At 39.4% G+C, this 20,154-nt stretch overlaps 2 protein-coding genes across 3 annotated transcripts; both read right to left on the reverse strand.

The window, feature by feature from the left end:
- Positions 1-560: 560 nt before the first annotated feature.
- On the reverse strand, positions 561-10,076 carry zmynd10 (zinc finger, MYND-type containing 10). The gene is made up of 12 exons (XM_063474499.1): positions 9,988-10,076; positions 6,487-6,595; positions 6,257-6,373; positions 6,129-6,182; positions 5,852-5,989; positions 5,678-5,766; positions 5,479-5,573; positions 5,107-5,279; positions 4,562-4,687; positions 4,354-4,475; positions 4,139-4,264; positions 561-642 (listed from the first exon to the last, which is right to left on the reverse strand). Exons 1-12 carry the CDS (start codon positions 10,074-10,076, stop codon positions 561-563), a joined length of 1,320 nt encoding a protein of 439 aa, XP_063330569.1.
- A 1,925-nt stretch (positions 10,077-12,001) lies between these two features.
- Positions 12,002-20,112, reverse strand: nprl2 (NPR2 like, GATOR1 complex subunit). 2 transcript variants are annotated; one of them, XM_063473897.1, is made up of 11 exons: positions 20,054-20,112; positions 18,969-19,060; positions 18,694-18,862; positions 18,499-18,607; positions 15,691-15,827; positions 15,282-15,379; positions 14,110-14,146; positions 13,461-13,554; positions 13,253-13,370; positions 12,997-13,139; positions 12,002-12,907 (listed from the first exon to the last, which is right to left on the reverse strand). In XM_063473897.1, the coding sequence occupies exons 3-11, from the start codon at positions 18,853-18,855 to the stop codon at positions 12,840-12,842; spliced, it is 966 nt and encodes a 321-aa protein (XP_063329967.1). In that variant the 5' UTR covers positions 18,856-18,862; positions 18,969-19,060; positions 20,054-20,112; the 3' UTR covers positions 12,002-12,839. The 2 variants fall into 2 exon arrangements, with proteins under 2 accessions (XP_063329967.1, XP_063329966.1); XM_063473896.1 differs by lacking the exon at positions 20,054-20,112 and adding an exon at positions 19,307-19,978.
- Between the last annotated feature and the right edge of the window lie 42 nt (positions 20,113-20,154).

A 20,154-nucleotide genomic window follows, 5' to 3' on the forward strand; every position in this document is an offset into this window, starting at 1 on the left:
GGCGTGCAAAGTCCCCCTCCCCACTCCTAAAGCCACTATCTGAACGCATCACAGACCTGAGCTTTATCTGCCGCCACACCACTAACAGCTTCAAAGGTTTAAATACATGGATATTTGGTAAAAACCACCAACTTCTTAATCCTAGAACCTGTCCTCCCAAATACACAGAGTGCACAAAGTCAGCAATCCAGCATTCAGAGTGGAGTCTGCATGACTTAAAAAAAAGGGATCACTACTTCAAACTGGGTGGCTCTACCTAAAAGCAATATGTGGTATTTTGCTTTGTACCTTCTCTGCATTGCATACAAAGGTCAAAACGGTGCTGTTGGTGAAAGAGAAGATGCAGCGCTTCCCTGGCACTTTGATGAAACAGGCAAACACAGAAGCATACAGGCTTAAAACTTTATTGCAGTTTGATTACAACATCCTAAATTCTTGAATGGTGCATCGAACAGTTTTAATGATAAAAGAAAAAAGAGTCTGTGTACAAATATATACTACTAAGGAAACACACTGTTCTCTTTCTGTCATCAGCCACAGAAAGAGCCGTTTGGTCTCCCTCAGCTGATGATCTTCTCGGTGGTCTCAGTCATGAGCTGGCAGGCTTTCTTGTGTTTTGGCCAGTGCTTCACTTGACACTCTCTGAAAAAATACATCAGCAAGATAATAACGTAGACATTTAGCACATTCTAAACAAAAATATGCATTTTGCATCCAATACTGAAGAAACACACCTCTGTGTACTCCATTTGTTTCTCAAATGTGTTTAAATTTGTTTCTCAGTGCCCCGGCGAGGCTTACGTCAACTTTATCAAAACCTTAGGAGCGATGCGTGAGAGTGGGAAAGTACTGAGCCGCTCTCACACGTGACCTTTTGATATTTTGAAAAGAGAAGCAGCACATTTCTTTTGTCTTACTTGTGGTAATCTGCAGGAATTACTCCCCTTCAGACACCTTTGCAGTACTGGAAGTACTTTGTGTGGTTTACGTGAGCATGCAGGAGGCAGCACACATGACACGCATTCGCTACCAGTGGTAAATGGACTGGTTTTTATATGGCGCTTTTCTACTCTACCTGAGAACTCAAAGTATTTTATACAACTTGCCACATTCACCCATTCACACAAACACTTTTTTCAGCCACCGTAGTGAAGAAAATCAGTGTAATCCACTATCGCACGGGGTTTGATGGTGGCAGGGACCAGACAGGTTAAACCTAATGTTCACTTAATGGACATTTGCTTCTAGAGCAAAATCTCTTGAGCTGAAGAAACTACAGAGCACAGCATCCGGCAAAAACTGCAGTTCCTCTAATGGCCACTTGAGGCTGACTTCAAAAAGAGCAAGCCTCAAGTGGAATCAATACAGTTTATATGAATGTAGCTAAATGTAGCTGGCTAACCACGCTAACTAGAAACGCTAGAATTACTTATCGTTTTCATTTTTTGACATTTTTCTAAGTTTTAGTCAAATAGTAGATACTTATAAATTACCATGCAGTCAGTTCTGAAGGTATGCCCAAACAAGATGTGCTCTGTCTAAAAGGAGAGGAGGTCCTCTTAACTGACCTACAAGTACTCCAGTTGTACAGTTACTAACAGCGCTACCGTCAGGCAAAGGGGTCACTTCCAAAACGTATAATTTATTTCATGAACAGGGATGTAACCCTTGCTCAAAGAGGTAGTAGCTTTCTAGATATATCTTCTGAAGGACGGAAGTGTTGCCTGCATAGTTTTTACCCCAAAATATAGGTAATAAATTTATACAAATGAAAATAATACACAGATGGCACAGACACCACAGCAAGTACACAGATGAAATTACTGCCCGTGGACATTTCCTGCAGATATGGGGGACAGGGGGTCTCTAGAATAATATGCAAGAGGTTATTTTTGAAGTCTTAAAATATTTCAAACCTCTGCAAGGCTTTCTATCTTAGGTTCAGCAGCTGAACCTCAAAACTCTGACTTCACTTCCTTGGAAAAAGGGAAGCAGTTTACCGAGGCTAAACGGATATTACTGAGACACTGGAGGCGTAAGCACCCTCCTCCATATGGAGAATGAATAACAACAATGGCACTGTTATAGTTCACTGAATAAGCTCTATGAACACAAACTTGTGAGCCATTTTTCAAGTGGCTCTGCAGCTTAAAGTAACATTTCTTTTTATTTGTTTCGGTACTTAAGTGTTAATAAGCATTGAGTCTTAATTAAAACTGATTTTTTGTTAAAAATATTCAATAAATTGCAAATTGCAACAAAAAACAACTAAACTAAAAGTAAAACAAAAAGAAAAAGTAAACCAAAAAAGCAAACAGTAAATTAGGACTCCACCCTCTAATCTATATAAGGTAACTGGCTTCTAACCTGGCTTTAAAAAATGAAAACGGTGGTGACCAAAAACTAAAACTGCAAAGTCCAAAACTAATGAGCTCATGGTGGCTAAGCCCATCTTTAATACTGTTAGTGACTCTCACATGTGGACTTCTGCAGGGAATCTTTGTAGCCTACAACGTAACCTATGCAAGTGGCCAACTTCGTTGATAGCATTTATGATTGTGTGTGGTGCATTATGGGCTAATAATAGAGCTGGGCGATATAAGATTTTTTCATATCACGGTATGTTTTTTTCATTTCAGGCGATAACGATATATATCACGATATAAGCTAAATAACTATATTTGTAAGATTTAAATGTGCCGTTGCTCACAAGTAAAATGTGAAATAATCAGCAGCTTGTCTTGATTTTAATATTTACTTCCCATAATAAGTTCAGCAGGGTAGATGTACTTAAGGAACATGAGACTTTTTCAGATAAATAAAGGCAAATATTGCAAACTACACAAAAGGCAGCCGCTAAAGCGTTTAAGTTTCAAAATAGAACAAACAAAACAGACTACTAAATTGTCAATTCCACTTAGAAACAAAATATTAATTCTAAAAATAAATCTTAGTTTGTTTTACAGAAGAACAGACAAAATTGACTAACTTTTGTCAATATCAAATAAACTGAGAACTAAAAGGAAATTTTCAATCTCTCCTTGTTGTATAGCTTTCTGAACTTTCTGAATCCTTTATCATCCGCAACTGAAAATAGTTGTGGATGATTACCATACCTTTCTAATGTGACGTTGTTGTCCCTGGCTCTCTCTCTCTCTCTCTCCCGCTCTGTTCCTGTGCTACTGCGAGTGTAACTACCGCCCCTCCCCCCTCTTCCCAGCGCAAAGCACAAGGCTCGCGTGCGGAGTGAAGCGGAAAAAAGTGCGAGAGAGAGGGTGAGAGAAGGAAAGTAAAAAACCCCACGGCTCGCGATAAGGAGCCGGATCGCGTCATTCACGTCAAACGTCGCGACCGACACATCACTACGAAATACCTTCGCACTACGGAACGTCTATGGCCCTTCCGTTCGACAATCTCTCCGGAATTGGAACCATCATCTCTTTTCTCTTCGGTAACCTGGTCACCCACGCTCTCGGTTGATTTTTCTCTAGTCGGCACACTCATTTCCTTTTTTTTTTTTTTTTTTTTTTTTTAACCTGTCCCGTTTGGTTCTTTTGCCATCAGAATTATTGTCTAAAGGCGAAGAAAGATGCCCAACGGATTTACTTTACCAAATGGACCATCCCAGCCTTGCCGTAATGGTCCATTTGATTCAACTTTTTATTGTTTATTTTATTTTCACTTGCTGAATACGGGAATACGGCACACTCATTTCCTCCATTACCTGGGCAGCCCGGCTGGCTGCTTCCGAAACAACTACACATGTGCGGCTTGGCACTTGTGCTGTACGTAACAAGTCACGTGACGTGACGCTGCGGCTGTGATTGGTTCGGCTCTGCGCTACTTAATTTGGATTGGCTGTTCTTTTTTTTTTAAGAGAGCAAGGTCTATCGCAATAGTTTATTTTTTCTATCGAGAAAAAGTTACTTCCAAAACGTATAATTTATTTCATGAACAGGGATGTAACCCATACATATCGTTATCGTTCTATCGCCCAGCTCTAGCTAATAACCATGTGGTCGTGTCCTGGTGTTTTGCATGTAGTGCTGACAGAGTCCTAGGAAGGTGCAGGACTTCCATGTATGTGTTAAAAAGCCCTGAGCTTTGCCTTCAGGCTCAGCTCAGGGTCTGTCAGTACCTGTGACAGTACCACTCTCCTCGGCAGCGAGAGCATCTCTTTGTGGCCTCTCTCCCACAGGATCCACATTTTGGTTTCTCAGGAAGTAAACTCTCCATTACGTCCAAGTTGTACGTCTGGGCCAGCCTAGTTAAAACAAGCGCTGATTATTCAGAGCGCCTGAGTCCTTTCTCTGTTCCTTCTCTAATCAGTCAGACCTGTGTTTTCAGTGTTACCTCTGGGCCTGTTGTCTCAAGTCACTTTCAGATGGGTTGAATGTTTCTTTGACTTGATACTTTGCTATTGCCTTCCACTTTCCAGAATTCTCACTGATAATGCGGTTCCACATTTCTGGGATCTATAAATAGAGTAAAGCCAAGTGTAAATGGACAGGCACATTGTTTAGGTTCAGGGATAAGTGAACATTTGTGAGTGTGACTGCACCTGCTCCAAAATCAGTTCTTTTTTTGGAGGGGCTGGATCTGAAACAGCAAGATGAGCCAGGAAACGCTGCAGATCCACCAGATTTGGCAACTGATCAATCAAGACGTCCGTCAAGAAACCTCTGAGCTGTGGCACATGAATGACAACAAATACAGTGAAGCAAGAATAACAATGTATGAATCATCAGTTTACACAGACTGCATAAGAATAAAATGTGATTACAGGAGGATGCACATGGCTGCCTGGTTATGTAATTAATGGAGCAGGAAGAGGATGAGAAAGCGCATAATAGGAGGAAACATCTTGGTCAAAACAACCCTTGGAAACTGAATGTGTGCTCTAACAAGGGAGGAGATGAGATATGACACTGGAGGACAATAACCCGGGACTCACACACTTGCCAAACACCAGATTACAGCTACTATCCAGCAGCCATTTGGACGGACGAGTTGATACAATTTAAAATCAGCACAGACAATGAATGACAACAACACTGCATGATCAGTGCATCTAAAGTTATGACAAAACAATCATCCACTGTATACCTTCAGAAGCTGGCTCTTGTTGAAACTGCTGAAGTCGTATTTTCTCTGGCATTCTTCTTTTAGCAGCAGATTGTAAAGGGAAAGCCAGACCTGACCGTCCAGTTTGGTCATTTTTAAATGATCCTCTACAGGTATCGTCTGCCACTTGCCATCAATGTGCTTTTGCACGTTACCTACAGTGGGAGACAATGAGTAGGTTATTGAATAGTAAGGAAATTTAGCAGGTGTGAAAGCTTAGCTTCCTGTCGCTTAACTTGGCTTGGGTAGCTTTTAGAAGCCTTTAAAGTTTTTTTTTTGTTTTTTGTTTTTCGTTTTTTTTTACCAGTGATGTCGATTAGTAGATCAACACCAATCTCATGTTTGAGGTGATACCTTCTCTACAGCGACGCCAGGGGCAGTGGTCAATCAGCTGAACCAGTACACAAGGAAGGTTATGGGTGCACAGCATTTGATTGATAATGCTGATGCTGCAAAGAAACACATTCATTTGATCAGCTGCACCGTGTTTCTCAGTGTAATACTGAGTATACTTCCACTAGAACATAACCAAGTGAATTCCAGGGCGCCATACCTGTCTGCGTGGTCTGTAATGTAGCGCAGCACTGACACGGCTTTCAGGGAGATTTCAAACTCCAAAGCTGCACTCTGCACCTGCAGCTCCTTCAAGAAGCGAAACAAACCGTTCAAAAGTTCGCGACAGACTTCGGCAAATGTGTCAAACCAAAAACGAAACATACATTCTCACCTCTAGAGAGGATATCTGTTTGTGTTGGTCATAGGTCACAGCAACATCCTTGATCACTTCACTCGCCAGCAGGGTGAGTTTTCGATGGCAGTAATCCACCAAGTCAAGAAGAGAGTCATCTGCTGCATCACATGAATCCTGCATAACAAGACACAACCACTTGAACACTTGCCATAATGCTTAATTTACAACCATGTTCTCAGAGAATGACAGTCCATGCTTTCATGGTGTGTGAAATGTTTTAAGATATGTAGGGATTATTTGAGTTCTTACTGACCTTGTGAAACATTATGGTTTCAAGTAGATTTATGATGGTGGCTTCATGGTGGATCTAAAGAGTCATAAGAGAACACATGAAACATGAGCAATGTGAGCTGCTCATTTAACATCTCATTTAACACTCACCACCATGTAAAGATGAAAAGTCTTCTCTGGATTGAAATCCTCCAGCTGGCATAAGATGGGAAACACTTTTTGCTTCCACACCTCAATAAGGATCATCTCATGGACCAGGATGTGTATCTGGAACGGGAAAGGAAACACTCCCCTCTAAGCACTTCTTAGAAAATTGTAAAAGGGCTTGTGTAAAACCTCCTGACATTTTAGCATCATTTATATGCAGTTGTGGCAGTCACCTTTCCAAATGAAACCAGGAGGTCCTTGACAAACTCATCGTGCATGGCAGAGGCATTCAGTATTGCCTGCATGTTAAGTTTCTCAATATAATCATGCTGCTTGAACCATCTGCTAGCACACAAAGAGAATAAAAAAGCATCACTTCTAAAGGTCAGAATCACCAGACAACCCATGACATGATATTGTCACAATACTCATAATATGACATTTGTGTCATTCAATAAGATAAAGTTATGTTTTGCTGCTGAGATTGTCAACATACCAACACTGTCACCAAAATCTGCTCTATATGTTGCCATAAGATGGAATCAGTCTGTAGACAGTCTGCGACTGAATGGGGTCATGTTAGCGATTGAATGCAATCAGTTACAGCAGCTAAGTGTGTAAATCATTGAAAATCACATCGAAATGCACAGAATTAGGGTATACTTATTGAGTGGCAGCAGGGGGTCTAATTTCTGTCCCCAGTGAGAAATTCAAACTTGAGGAAGCTACCTCCAGATTTTATCAGGATGCAATGAGGAGCGGATCCAAAAGCAGGACACAGAATCTCTGTATGCAAAAGTAGCTTTATTGACTCATAAAATGTGAACAAAGGGTGCTGCAAAAAACTGGCAGGAAACCCCAAAACTAAAGACACAGAGGGAAAACCAAGTCGTGAGATGGGAAACCAGGGAATCAAATGAGGACGGACAATCTGACCAAGACACAGGAGAAGAAAGAATAAACCAAAGCAGGAACCAAAACTAAGCAAAAATACAAGAATGCAAAAGCTAACACACAACAAAAATCCCAGCTAGCTCTAAAATAAGTCTGATTTGACTCTCAGTTCCTTTTAGTCAAGGCCCAGGGCCTTTATTATAATGAAGTATCAATTCTGATTTGAATATTCTTTACAGAGAATCTTATCTGTCTGGACCAGATCATCTCTCTCTTAAGTATTTAAAAAGACACATATTATCAGGCTCTCTGCTTCAGTGCATTCAATTTGAAACAATGCTTGAGTAAAGTGCATCAAATTACACAAATTAGAGTGTCAGTTTTAGTTTGTGTAGATTTTAATCTATATTTCAAGAACTTGAAACATACACTGATTTCAAGGAGTCAAAACTAACAGTGTTCTTTGGCAGATGTTTCCTTTTTGACAACCAGTCAAAAAAAATAGATCACATAGATTAAAAGCTATTTTCAGGAGAAAAAAAAGAGCTAATCATGCAAGTGAAGACGGTAATAATGTGGGTTAATAACAAAATCTATCAGAGACATATTAGGTTTAAGTGGTTGAACATCCACAGGATGCAGATGTACACATTTCTTAATCAAAGATCACAAGACGACTACATGGCCAGAACCTCAGGGGATTCACCACAACATGCAAATGACTGATAAGCCTCAAAAAAGGACCAGATTTGTCATCACAAAAAAAGGAAAGAAACTAAAAGTAACCAACAGAAGTTGATGAACAAAGATCTGACAAAAAATCTCTATCTCTATCAAAATGACGCAAAGAGGAAGTGGAGAAAATAGAAACAAGTCATGAGCTGTAGAGTCCTGAATGTGTTTCTTTTTTATACTTGACCACACTGATAAGTTTCCTTATATGTGCAGATTTTGGGGAGACGCAGTCGATGTAAACACATATTCACACAGCTAGACAGTGCTGTGATGTCAGGCAGCAGCTGCATGACCTCTGTTATGGTGCCATACACAGGCAGGCTGATAACCATGAAAAAGCCAAAAGAGGAAAAAGAAGGAAGTCAGACTGGGATACTAAGGCAACTACTTGTGTCTGAAACGAAGCAGAAAACTAGGCCAGAAGAGACATTCTTGTGTGTCTATTGAACCTGTAAGGGTATTAATAATGTATTTTAATGTACTGCATTAAATCCCAAAGTACAGTTAGGTCCATATATATTTGGATACTGACACAAGTTTTGTGTTTTTACTTGTTTACTGAAAAATATTCCAATTACAGTTATATAATGGAGTTTCAGCCCTTTGAAACATGTGCCGTCCTCTTTTTAAAGGGACCAAAACTAATTGGACAATTCACCCAAAGGCAATTTCATGGGCAGGTTTGGTCAATTCCCTCATTATGTCATTATCAATTAAGCAGATAAAGATTTAGAGTTGATTTGAGGTGTTGTGCTTGCATTTGGAAGATTTTGTTCTGCATGCAGGTGAAACAAGCGATCCTTAAGCTGCGAAAACAGAGGAAAAAAAAACATCTGAGAAATTGTTACAATTTTAGGAGTGGCAAAATCTACAGTTAGGTCCTGAGAAAGAAAGAAAGCACTGGTGAACTCAGCAACAAAAAAAAGACCTGGACATCCATAGAAAACGGCAGTCCTGGGTGATAGCTGAACACTTTCTATGGTGAAGAGAAAACCCTTCACAACAACTAAGCAAGTGAACAACATTCTCCAGGAGGTAGGTGTATTAATATCCAAGTAAAGTAAAGTAAAGCCGCTGCAGTAAAGGCCTGGTGGAGTATTAAAAAGGAGAAATCCCAGCATCAGGGGGTGTCCATGAGTTCAAGACTTCAGGCTGTCATTGCCAGCAAAGGGTTTTTCAATATTAGAAATTAACATTTTATTTTCAGTTATTTAATTTGACCAATTACTTTTGAGCCCCTGAAATGAAGGGATTAAAATGCTTTAGTTTCTCACATTTTTATCCAATCTTTTTGTTCAACCCACTGAATTAAAGCTGAAAGTCACTTCAGCTTCATCTGAGCTATTTAATTTAAAATTCATTGTGTTAATGTACAGAACCAAAATTAGAAAAAAGGTGTCTCTGTCCAAATATTTATGGACCTAAGTGTAGCAGATGGTTTCCCATCTAAGCTGCACATTATAACATTTCTTTTTAGCTCTTGATGTTTTTATTACCCAAATAATTGGTATATGTATTTATGTGTTTATTTCACAAAGGAATGATATATTTGGTTGAATTAAAGAGAAGAGGGGGGAAAAAAGCTCTGGCTGCGGCACTTTCATATTCAATATGAATATTAAAAGGTCAGAGTTATATTGTGATGGTTACTTCTCATTGACAAAAACTGATGGACAAAAGCATCACCAGAAATAAGTAAGTGTTTCAAATGTGAATTTCTTGGGTGAGGGCCCCCTCCAATGCTCAAACCTACAGTCTGCATGGGTTCACGGCAAAAATGCAATCAGCATTATTTAGTTATGTATGATAACAATATTATAACTACATATGGATCTGACGTTTTGCTCAATTTCAGACGTTTTTGCTGTTTAATTTGCACCACTGAGTGCTTTGGGTTGATTTTTTATTTTATTTTATTTGTATAACAAAGCACATTAAGCTCCCTTATTTAGCATTTACAATCTGTACTGGCTAATGAGAAATCATCTAATATAGTCTCTATTTATTTATCACATTGTTTTCTTTCTTTTTTTCCTTTTTTTGTACGTTGCATCGTGTTTACAAGCTAACTTAACTCAGGTGCAGAGTTAGTTGGTTCGTCTCACCTCTCTGAGCCCACTTCCTTGAGGGAGAAAGTTTCCAGACTCTGGATAAAGCCTTCCGCTTCAACGGGAAGAATCACAGATGTATCCATTACGTTGAGAAAAGATATTACGCAATAAAGAAATAAATGACTTGTCTAACTGGAGCTTGAGCAGACTTGTTCGTGATGTTAACGGTTCGAAGTTAGCAACACGAAGTGTTTCCGGTAGTTGTCATGGTTACGGAAAACCAAGGGAACGGTGCAGGTTGTGTTTCCCGCCATAGAGGGGCAGCAGAACCTCAAACAAATACACAACATAATACAGCTGTACATTTTCTTTCTGGCCAAACCTACAAAAAATCAGTTATGTCAATAAAAATAATCCAAGGTGAGTTATTGTGAAATATGACAACATCAGCAAAGCGCCAGAAAACTTTTTTTTTTCCTTCTGCAGACATCATATTAATTAAACTTAATTAATTAAACTAAGTAAATTATAACTAAAGCAAGATAAAGAAAAAATTCCTAAAGAGGGTCCTAGTAATATCAAGATACTAGACCTGCAGAACATAGTCTGCTCATAGGCTGAGGAGGATTTTATCCATTAAATGAACCATTACACTCTCACAATAGCCCAAGGTTCAAGGTTCAAGGTGGACTCAACCGGGATGGTAATAATAAAACTAAAATGAATGGATAACAAGAAAATGCTGAACAAACAAACAAAAAAAGAATAAAAAGTAATGCAAAATACAAAACTATGACAACCAGCTTATTGTAAATTAACCTGATCACCAGCTTCACCCTGTTACAACTGGTTTCAAAGTTTTTAGAGTAGCTAGTTCCTTTTTAATGGATGTCTTCATCATATTCCAGTGATTTTCTTTTTGGTGACTCGAAGTTTCCCCTGTTGCTCATACTCCAGAGTATGCAGCAAAAGAGAGACAGTCTAACCTGCAGGTGACTCATGATGATGACTTTCCTGCTTTTTTCCTCACAGTCCTTGGATGAAAGTTAGTCTTTACTAAAACTGTCTGTCCTTCAGGGCTGAATTTTATTTAATAAAATTAAAAAAATAAAAATATGTAGCAGTTGCACTTGTCTACAACGTCCTCATGGCAAAAATCAATCAGACCATATTATTTGGATTAAATCGTTCATGTTGTTGGTCAAAACAAATTATTTTACATATAATGTACTCTAGTTTGTACATATTAGAAAGTTGTTAAATCACCAGACAATTAGTTAGACCCTGTTAGTACTGGTTTGGACCCTCTTTTGCCTTCAGAACTGCTTTCATGTCATTTGCACTAAAACCTGATCCTCTGTTGCAGCAGAAATTGAGATCAGACCAGGCAACATTTTTCCAATCTTCTGTTGTCCAAAATTGGTGAGCATGTGTGAATTGTAACCTCAGGTTCTTGTTCTTAGCTGATAGGAGTGGCACCCGATGCTTTGTCTTCTGCTGCTGTAGGCCATCTACTTCAAGATTTGGCATGTTGTGCTTTCATTAATGCTCCTCTGAATACCTTGGTTGTAACGACTGGTTATTTGAGTTACTGTAGCCCTCTTATCAGCTCAAAGCTGTCTGGCCATTTTCTTCTTACCTCTGGGATTAGTGAGGCCTTTCTGCACAGAGAAGTACCGCTCACTGAATATTTTCTTTTTTGGGGGGCCATTCTCTGTAAACACTAGAGATGGCTGTGTAGGAAAATCCCAGTAAATCAACAGTTTCTGAAATACTCCGACCAGCAACAACCATGATACATTCAAAGTCACTTCTTCCCCATTCTGATGCTTGCTGTGAACTTTGTCAGGTCTACAAAAGTCTCAGTACAAGTCTGCATTGAGTTGCTGCCACGTGATTAGCTAATTAGATATTTGTGTTATCTTATTAGCAGCTGAACCGGTGTGCTTCTTAAGGTGAGTGTATATGGTAGTGTAAAAAGTACTTGCAAACATGAAATTCAAGTCATCCTTTTAAATAAAAGTACATGAAATTATTATTAAAAACTTATTGATGGCGGGTGTAATTTCAAAGCATTTTATTTCAAATATTTTCTTCACAGTGTGATAACATCAGACTCTACCTGCTTGTTCCAGGGCTTCACTCCCACGATTAATTTTACTGCCGCTAAGTTACATTAAAAAGTTTTTACTATTTTGTAAACAGTTATAAATAATATGTTTCATCACCTACTAATCTGAAGGTCAGTGATTCTTCCATTCGACATATTTAAATATCCTTGGGTAAAACAATGAACCCAAACTGCCCCTTATCTGTGTGTGAATGGGTGGATGTATCCTGCAGTAAGAAACGCTTTCAGTGCTTCCGTTAGAGCAAAAATGCAGCATATAAATAAAGTACAAATTCAAATACATGCCAGTGTGTTTCAATGTTGTTTTTTGCATTCCATTAAATTATAGCAACAGTTTTATATATATAATGCTAATAATATTGCATTAACTAACTGCAAAGGGATCTTCAACCCTCCAGGAATGAGAAGAATCAGCTAAAGGGTATGTGGCAGTGCAATCTGTTTTTATGTTGGAATGTTATTTGTGCAGTAGAAATGAGATGAATTTGGGGTTATAAGTAGAGTCAAAGCAATAAAGATAGCAAAATATGTATGAAGTATGAAACCCACATAAATAGATATTTTTAGCCTTTTTTCCATTTAATGAATGGATTGTATAGCCACATAATGAGTGTGACATCCAATGTTTCAAGTTTTTTTTTTTTTTTTTTTAACAAAACTAAGCTAAGAAAACTGCAAAATGCTACTCATTATTTTCTCTGTTAATTGAAGAAACCTCCTTCTCTAGTTCAAGGCATCTTTGGCTGCTTAGGCACTGCTGTACCCTTCTGCCCCATCACTTCCAGCACACGACAATATTGGGATCGTTTTCCAAACGTTCATCAAGCTCCTGGTAAGTAATCCCTGTAAAATCAGGACATTGTAAGCACACTTGTTTCACACCATCAGTTCTTAAGTTTTGTCCAACAATCAAAGAAGGTTTCAAACCCTGCCTGTTTTGCAGCAGATCTCATCGTAACTATGACAACCGGTATAGAGTCGAGGAGGCCTGCTTCTCTCGTCGCGGATCACCTTCACGGGATACTTCTGCAGCCGCCGAATAAGACACTTCATTAGTCCAAACTGGATCAGCCTCCTTAGGAGAAACAAGTGACATGACACACATACAGTATGAGCCAGTGCCACTCTGACCTGAATTTTCAGGAGCGCTAAGTCTTTTCAGGAACTGATCATTTGAACGACGCTAACCTCTCGTCGACCCTTTGAAGCTGCTGTGAGTAGCGTGAGCAAAGGTCTCGGACTGTTGTTCCCGGACTTAGCCCACAATACAGCTGGAACACATCTCTTAGACTTGCGCGTTTCTGACCTGACAGTGACAGGGCAAAGCTGCACAGTTAACGTCACAAAATAAATAAAGATTAACACTTGTGTTTTAATGGTCATGACCCCAACTAACCCTGCTTAGTGACGTAGTTAAGGCACTCCTCCTGAATGGACTTGTCATCTATGAGGCTCTGGACTTTTGGGGTGGTGCAGTACACATTAGAGTACTAGAGAAAGACCCAAGAAGGCAACCAGAACAAGTCATCAGGAAGTATTAGCCACTTTTTAATAGCTTGCTTTTTACAGCAGAATATCAGAAGACTAGAGACAATAATTTAATGTACTTGTTAAAAAAAAAGAAGAAAAGATTAAAATTAAGGTTTTAAATAAAAGGCCTTGCACAGTTAGCCTTCCCTCACTTAAAAAACCTGCCCTAACATTCTGTATTCAAAGTGGTGCATAGAGAGCAATGTGCAATATATAAATTGGCTTTCTTTTGAAATAAATGAACCCTTTTATCAGAATGGCCTTCAGAACTGATGCTTGCTTTACGACTTTACAACCTGTACTGCTCCCCCCCCCCCCAAAAAGCTTTTCTGCACAAGAAAATCCACTTTCACAAAAACAGAAAAAAACAAAACATTTCCAGAATACAGAAGGAATTATATGAAAAAAAATTACAACTTTTCAATTAAAACTAACATCCCGCAGACGGCCCTAATGGTCCCTGATAAACTGTTCCACTACACTCATATATGTGTGATGTGAAATTAGTTTAATACCTGGAAAATTGACACCAGAGTCACAACACCATAGTACCTGTGAAGTTAAAAAGAGAAGTAAATACATCTTTTTGAAGTGTATTTTGACTACAGAGTGAAAATGCAAGTACACCCCCCCTCATTCGGTAGCTTGAAAAACCACCTTTAGCTGCAATAACTTCAGCTTATCGTTGTCTCTATGACTTTATCAGTCTCTCGCGTCATTGTGTTATAATGTTTCCATTCACTGAGGTTTGTGGGCATTTATTTATGCACAGCTCTCTGAAGGTCCCACAACAGCACTTCAATCGGGTTGAGGTTTGGACTTTGACTGGTGATTGCAACATCCTGATTCTTTTATTTTTCAGTCATTCTGTTGCAGATTTGCTGCTGTGCTTTGGATCATTGTCCTGTCAGATAACCCAGTTTTGGCCAAGCTTTACAGTAGCTTTGGGACAGATGGCCTCACATTTGAGTCTGGAATATTTTGGGATACACAGGAGTTCATGGTTGACTCAATGACTGCAAGGTCACCAGGTTCTGTGGCTGCAAAGTCCAAAACATCACCCCTCTACCACTGTGCTTGACAGCTGGTGTGAGGTGTTTGTGCTGATATGCCGTGTTTGGTTTTAGCGCTGTTCATTCTGGTTAAATGTCAACACTTTTGGTCTCATCTTTCCAAAGGACATTGTTTCAGAAGTCTTGTGGTTTGTTCATATCCAACTTTGCAAACCTACACTGTGCCGCCATGTTCTTTTTACAGAGAAGCTACCTCCTGGCAGTCCTTCCAAACAAGCCATACTTCTTCAGTCTTTTTCTAATTGTGCTGTCATGAACTTTAACATGCTAACTGAGCTCTTGTCAGTGTGTGTGTGTGTGTGTGTGTGTGTGTGTGTGTGTGTGTGTGTGTGTGTGTGTGTGTGTTTAAGGTTTCTCTGAGTACTGTACGACCTGACCTTGAAGTGAATCTGCTGGGATGTTAACCTACAAGAGGTCCTGGGAACATTGTGGGATTGTGTTAGCTCCCACCTGAATGGTCCAGAGCAAACTATTAAAACTTCTGCATTTACAGAGGCGTTCACACTTGGTTTATCAGTTAATCAAAACAACAACATAAAACAAAGTTGTGGGATGAAGCAGTACGTGTGTGAGGTTACTAAAGAGTACAACTGTATTTACTGAAAAATACTTACAGGAGATTCTGCACTGCAATACGAACAAGATTCAGCTCAACGTCTGCTTCAGCAGAAATTTTCTGGATGTGTCTAAATCCATCGATGTAGGGAAGAATCTGCAGTTAGCAGCAAATAGATAAGGGTTAGAGGCACGTAGTGCTTTTTGCATTACTGTGTAACTAAATGCTGTAAACATGTTAACTTATAAAAGCAATAAAACAGTATTGTACCAATAAAGGGCATCTTGTCTTGCACTAATGCCTTCTTTCAAATCATAAAACAAAGGATATAAAAACGTGCTTATATCACTTCCAGCACAGCTGATAACAAGTGTTTAAACACTGATCTTTCTTCCAAGCACTTCTTAGAGTGCTATCAAATACCTCTCAAGAGCTGCAGCCAGAGGTTGTTGACATTGAAAGCCTACCTGTTGAGTGGTGAGATCCCACTGAGACTTGATAAAATGGTCTTTGCACTGGGTAAAGACTGGCACGTCGTACTCCTGAACTATTGGGGGGTCTTTTCGCAGCTGGATCAGCTTTAGATGAATGGTGTTAGACTCATCTTAAAAAGGATACAACAAGCTAGAGTCAGAGCAGTTAAAAAAAATCGCTTGATGACCACTGTTTCTGCCAACCAACATGTGAATACTGCCTATGTGCAGCTGGTAAATTCTTAAAAAGAATTTTGACTCAGAAACATCAGCCTGCATTTCCCATCTCTGAATTTCTAAAAAGAGTAACAGTCAGAGCAAAGCCGCTTGCATAGTGGCACTGCTTTGTCTTGACTTACATTAACTAATCAATCCAAACAACCACATAATTTCACTTTGGGCCATAGCCCAGCCAGCATGTTGGTTGACTGATAAGGGCTTATCAGAGATATTGGAAAACTTGTTGTTAGGGAGCATAATGCATAACAAAGCTCTCCTCAGTGAAGAGTGTGCTCTCCTACTGCCTGGATGTCTGCCACGCAGGGGCAACTACTAAAACCAGGAAGGCTGTGCAGAGGGTAATTAATACTGCCCCAAAAATAACTGGCTGCTCTCTGCCACTCCTGGAGATCCTCTTGTCTCAGGAGATCCAGGGCCATCACAGGTGACCCCTCGTGTCCCGCCATCCCTGTTTGACCCGTTGCCCTCTGGTCGGAACCTCCAGTAAATCAGGTCCCACACCTCCAGACAAACAGTTTCTTCCCCTGGGTCATTCGGACTGTTGACAAACACTACCCCACCCCTACCCTCCCACCCACCAACCAACCAACCAACCAACCAATTTGAGCCATGGCCTGAGTAACCCTCATCAGCTTTTATCTTGCCCTGTATATATTTCTCCTGCTTGTTATTTATTCCTGCTGTCTTACTATTTATATTCTATTCCGGCACAGTTGGTGTGGAGGACCCACAATTTAGTTGTTCGTGTACAATGAACATAATGGGCCATTCTATTCTAGATGCTTGAGTTCATTTAGAAATGCCGTAATCACATGATTTGTCTAGTAGAGCAGCTGCAGCTCTATAGTTTATGATCCTTTAAGTATGATCTGCAGCACAGTAACAGAGCACATGTCACTAAGTACATGGATCATTACAATTTTGGGCTTTTAAAGATTTCTCTGAGCTTTTCTTTTTCTGGGGTGGAATGAACATACAGCATGCATCCGTAATGTACTTAAAAAATTCATGTTGTATTTACTCTAGTTATTATCTAATATTAATATGTATTTGATGGAGTATCAAAAGGTTGATTCTGTTCATCTGGATGTAGCGTTTTCAATGGGAGAAATGTTTTGTCACTCATCTAAGTGACTTCTTCAGTCTCAGCTGACTGCAGGTTTCCCCAATCTTATAAACAGTACATTTGCACAATAACTGAAACCAGCCCACTGAATGAACAATGGGCTGTGAGGTCAGTTCCTTGATCATTAATATGCAAATTGTCATGACCATTGATCAACAACCACTGATCAAAGCCCATTGATCAAAGACCTGCGGTCAGCTGAGACTGAAGAAATCACTTGGATGAGTGACGAAACATTTCTTCCACTGAAAACGCTACATCCAGATGAGCAGAATCAACCTTTTGGGATTTACTTACCTGCATGATTGAGCATGCATCAAGACATATTTGATGGAGTAATTAACTTTACCCGGATAACAGCTGTATGTCAGTACATACAGCGTCTGTATGTACTGATTTTTAATTACACAACATCATATTTACGTTAACCTAGCTATAAAAGTAGACGGTAGGAGGACGAAGCACATTTGAACTTTGGACCTCCACAGCCTGAAACCCACAGACTGTACAGGATTCAGTTATAAACGCTGTGTACATTTTGTATTTACTCAGGTCTTTAGTCTTTGTCTACAGTTAAAAAATTTTTGATGATCTAAAACATGTAAATGTGACAAATCAGGAAGGGAGCAATTACTTTTTTACAGTACTGTAGCTCAGTCTTTGTCTCATCTGTCCATGAAACCTTTCTCCAGAAGGCATTTGGCTTATCTGTGTGGGCAGCTGCCAACTATGGAGTAGGGGCTTCTTTCTTAGTTGGCACCTGTTTATGGCTGCTTTGAGCCTTGGTGGTTCCTGGGCTGTTCCTGAAAATCCTAACCAATTTCCTCTTATGTGATGGTGACAATCTTCCAGACTTCAGCAGTGTTGACACATCAGAATACATTGTACTTACATGTAGTTGTTTAAACAGATTATCTTGGAATCTGCAGTCAAACTTGTGGAAGGGAAATCTATAATTTCGCTTCCTATACCCATTGTTCTGAGTATTGGCAATCTAATGGGTGATGTCAAACAAGCATTTTTATGCTGGAAAAGAGAAAGTACCAGAAAAATCATGTAAATCATGATCACTAACAAGAAGTTAGTCTCAGAGAGTTAAAAGACATTGTAGAAACTTCAGCACCACTTATTAAAAGATTTAAGTGAGTGTGTATATTTAAGTTATGTATATACTTCTGACCCTGTGTGGATTAGAGAAAATCCAAAATAAGTTCTAACTTGTGCGCCAAATTCTTGTTGTTTTTTTTTAACTCATTAAAGATTTAAAATAATTCCACCCTGGAAAAAAGAATAGTTCAATGAAACAGTCCAAAATTACCATGACATTCATGCCCATGATGAATGTGTGTAAACGTCTGACCACAGCTATATATTAAAAAGATATATTGCTCCTTGCCACAGATAAAACTTATAGCCAGTAAGATGCCAAATAATACCAATGGGTAGGGTGCAGGCTCCCGTGGCATTAAGATCCTCTAACAAAGTTGACATAATGGGTAAAAGCTTCTGTTTGCTCTCCTCATTGGATATAAAGCCGCTCTCCAGCTGCAACACAACAAGACAGAAAATCTCTAAGAAATCATCCCGAAGAAAGCGATCACATGAACATGTGAAAATGTGATACTCTTTACCTCCAGAGTTGTAAGGTATCCAGATAGCTTCTTAACAATAGGCTCGAGGCTGCAAGTATTGGTTTGGGCATCGCAAACAAGGCCAAGGTTAAACAGGAGGGCATTTCGGCTATATTTCTTATGTTCGATGCACACTGGGCAGCCAATTAACTTTTTTCCCATTGCAGTGCTAAGATAAAAAAAGAGATTGGTTGATTAAGTTAATACACTGTTATCTAAATACTAAGGACTTCAAAAAAGATAGGGAAACAGACGAGCAGCATAAGACTACATACACTGTTATTAATTTGTTTTGTAGCTCTGGCTTGGTGATGATATAAACCTGAACGGTGTCAAAGAGCTCCCGTGAGATGTACTCTTCTGGAACCTGTTAGGAGAGGACACACTATGACAAATTATACTCAATACGATACATGAGCTCAGAAGGATTATGCAGAGTACACGTCAATGCCAAATGACTATGAAGGATTAAAAACCTGCCTCGCACGTTTAAAACACACTCAGACATGAACAAGCTCGCAACTGGGGCAGTTATAAAGATAATCATAACGACAGTGGCTATAAAAAAAATAAATAAAATAAAACTACTTTACCAGACCATCTGCACACTTACCTGATATGTTATCTTGGGACCCAGAGTAGGGTGAAATTCACTGAAAAATATACACTCTATCCGAGTGGGCATGCCCATCATAGATTTTATCCTCATGGAGAACTAATCCAGAGGTGTGTAAACCCTACTGAGCCCTATTAACTTGCCCCAAATTGCGTTAACAAGGTATCTCCTGTGTGTCTCCTGTGGATCTTCCCAGTTTATTTACAGCAGCATGAGCTAGCATGTAGCTTTAACGTTTAAAGACAAGCTAGCGACGTCCTTAGGTACTTAAACGCAGGTCTAAAGTTAAAAGACGCCCTATAAAATCTGTTATTAATGTATTAAGCAGAGGTTATGGTCACCCAGGCATCAAACTATTCAATAAATCGACACATCAACGCATGCAAAAACCAGACAGGGAAGAACAACAATAATATCGCCTTCAGGGACACCCAGTAACTTAGCTTTGGAATAAAAATTGACGTCGCAAAAACTGTAAAGGCAACAATAAGACAGAGGAAGTCGTGGCGTATGTAGCACCAATAATGTTTTAAAATTAATATAAAAGTAACACGAACTCTGTTGTCGTATATAAACGCTTTAAAGTATTGGGCCCTGAACAATTGCACAACACTAAGGAAAATTTCCCTTTTAGACAATTTAAAGGTTTCGACTAATAGTATTTACCAAATGTAATATTACTTTTACTACTTGCTAATGACTTTTACATTTATATATGCTATTTTACCATCTTACTTTACAGACCTAACGTCTGTGACGGTGTAGCTTTATATGTTTTACAGTCCGTGAAGGCAACGTCGTTCAGTGGCGTCAGCGCTGCGCAGACTGCGCCGCAGTCGCTCTCT

Source organism: Pelmatolapia mariae, linkage group LG5 (genome assembly GCF_036321145.2).
Source record: "Pelmatolapia mariae isolate MD_Pm_ZW linkage group LG5, Pm_UMD_F_2, whole genome shotgun sequence".
Taxonomy (NCBI): Eukaryota; Metazoa; Chordata; class Actinopteri; order Cichliformes; family Cichlidae; genus Pelmatolapia; species Pelmatolapia mariae.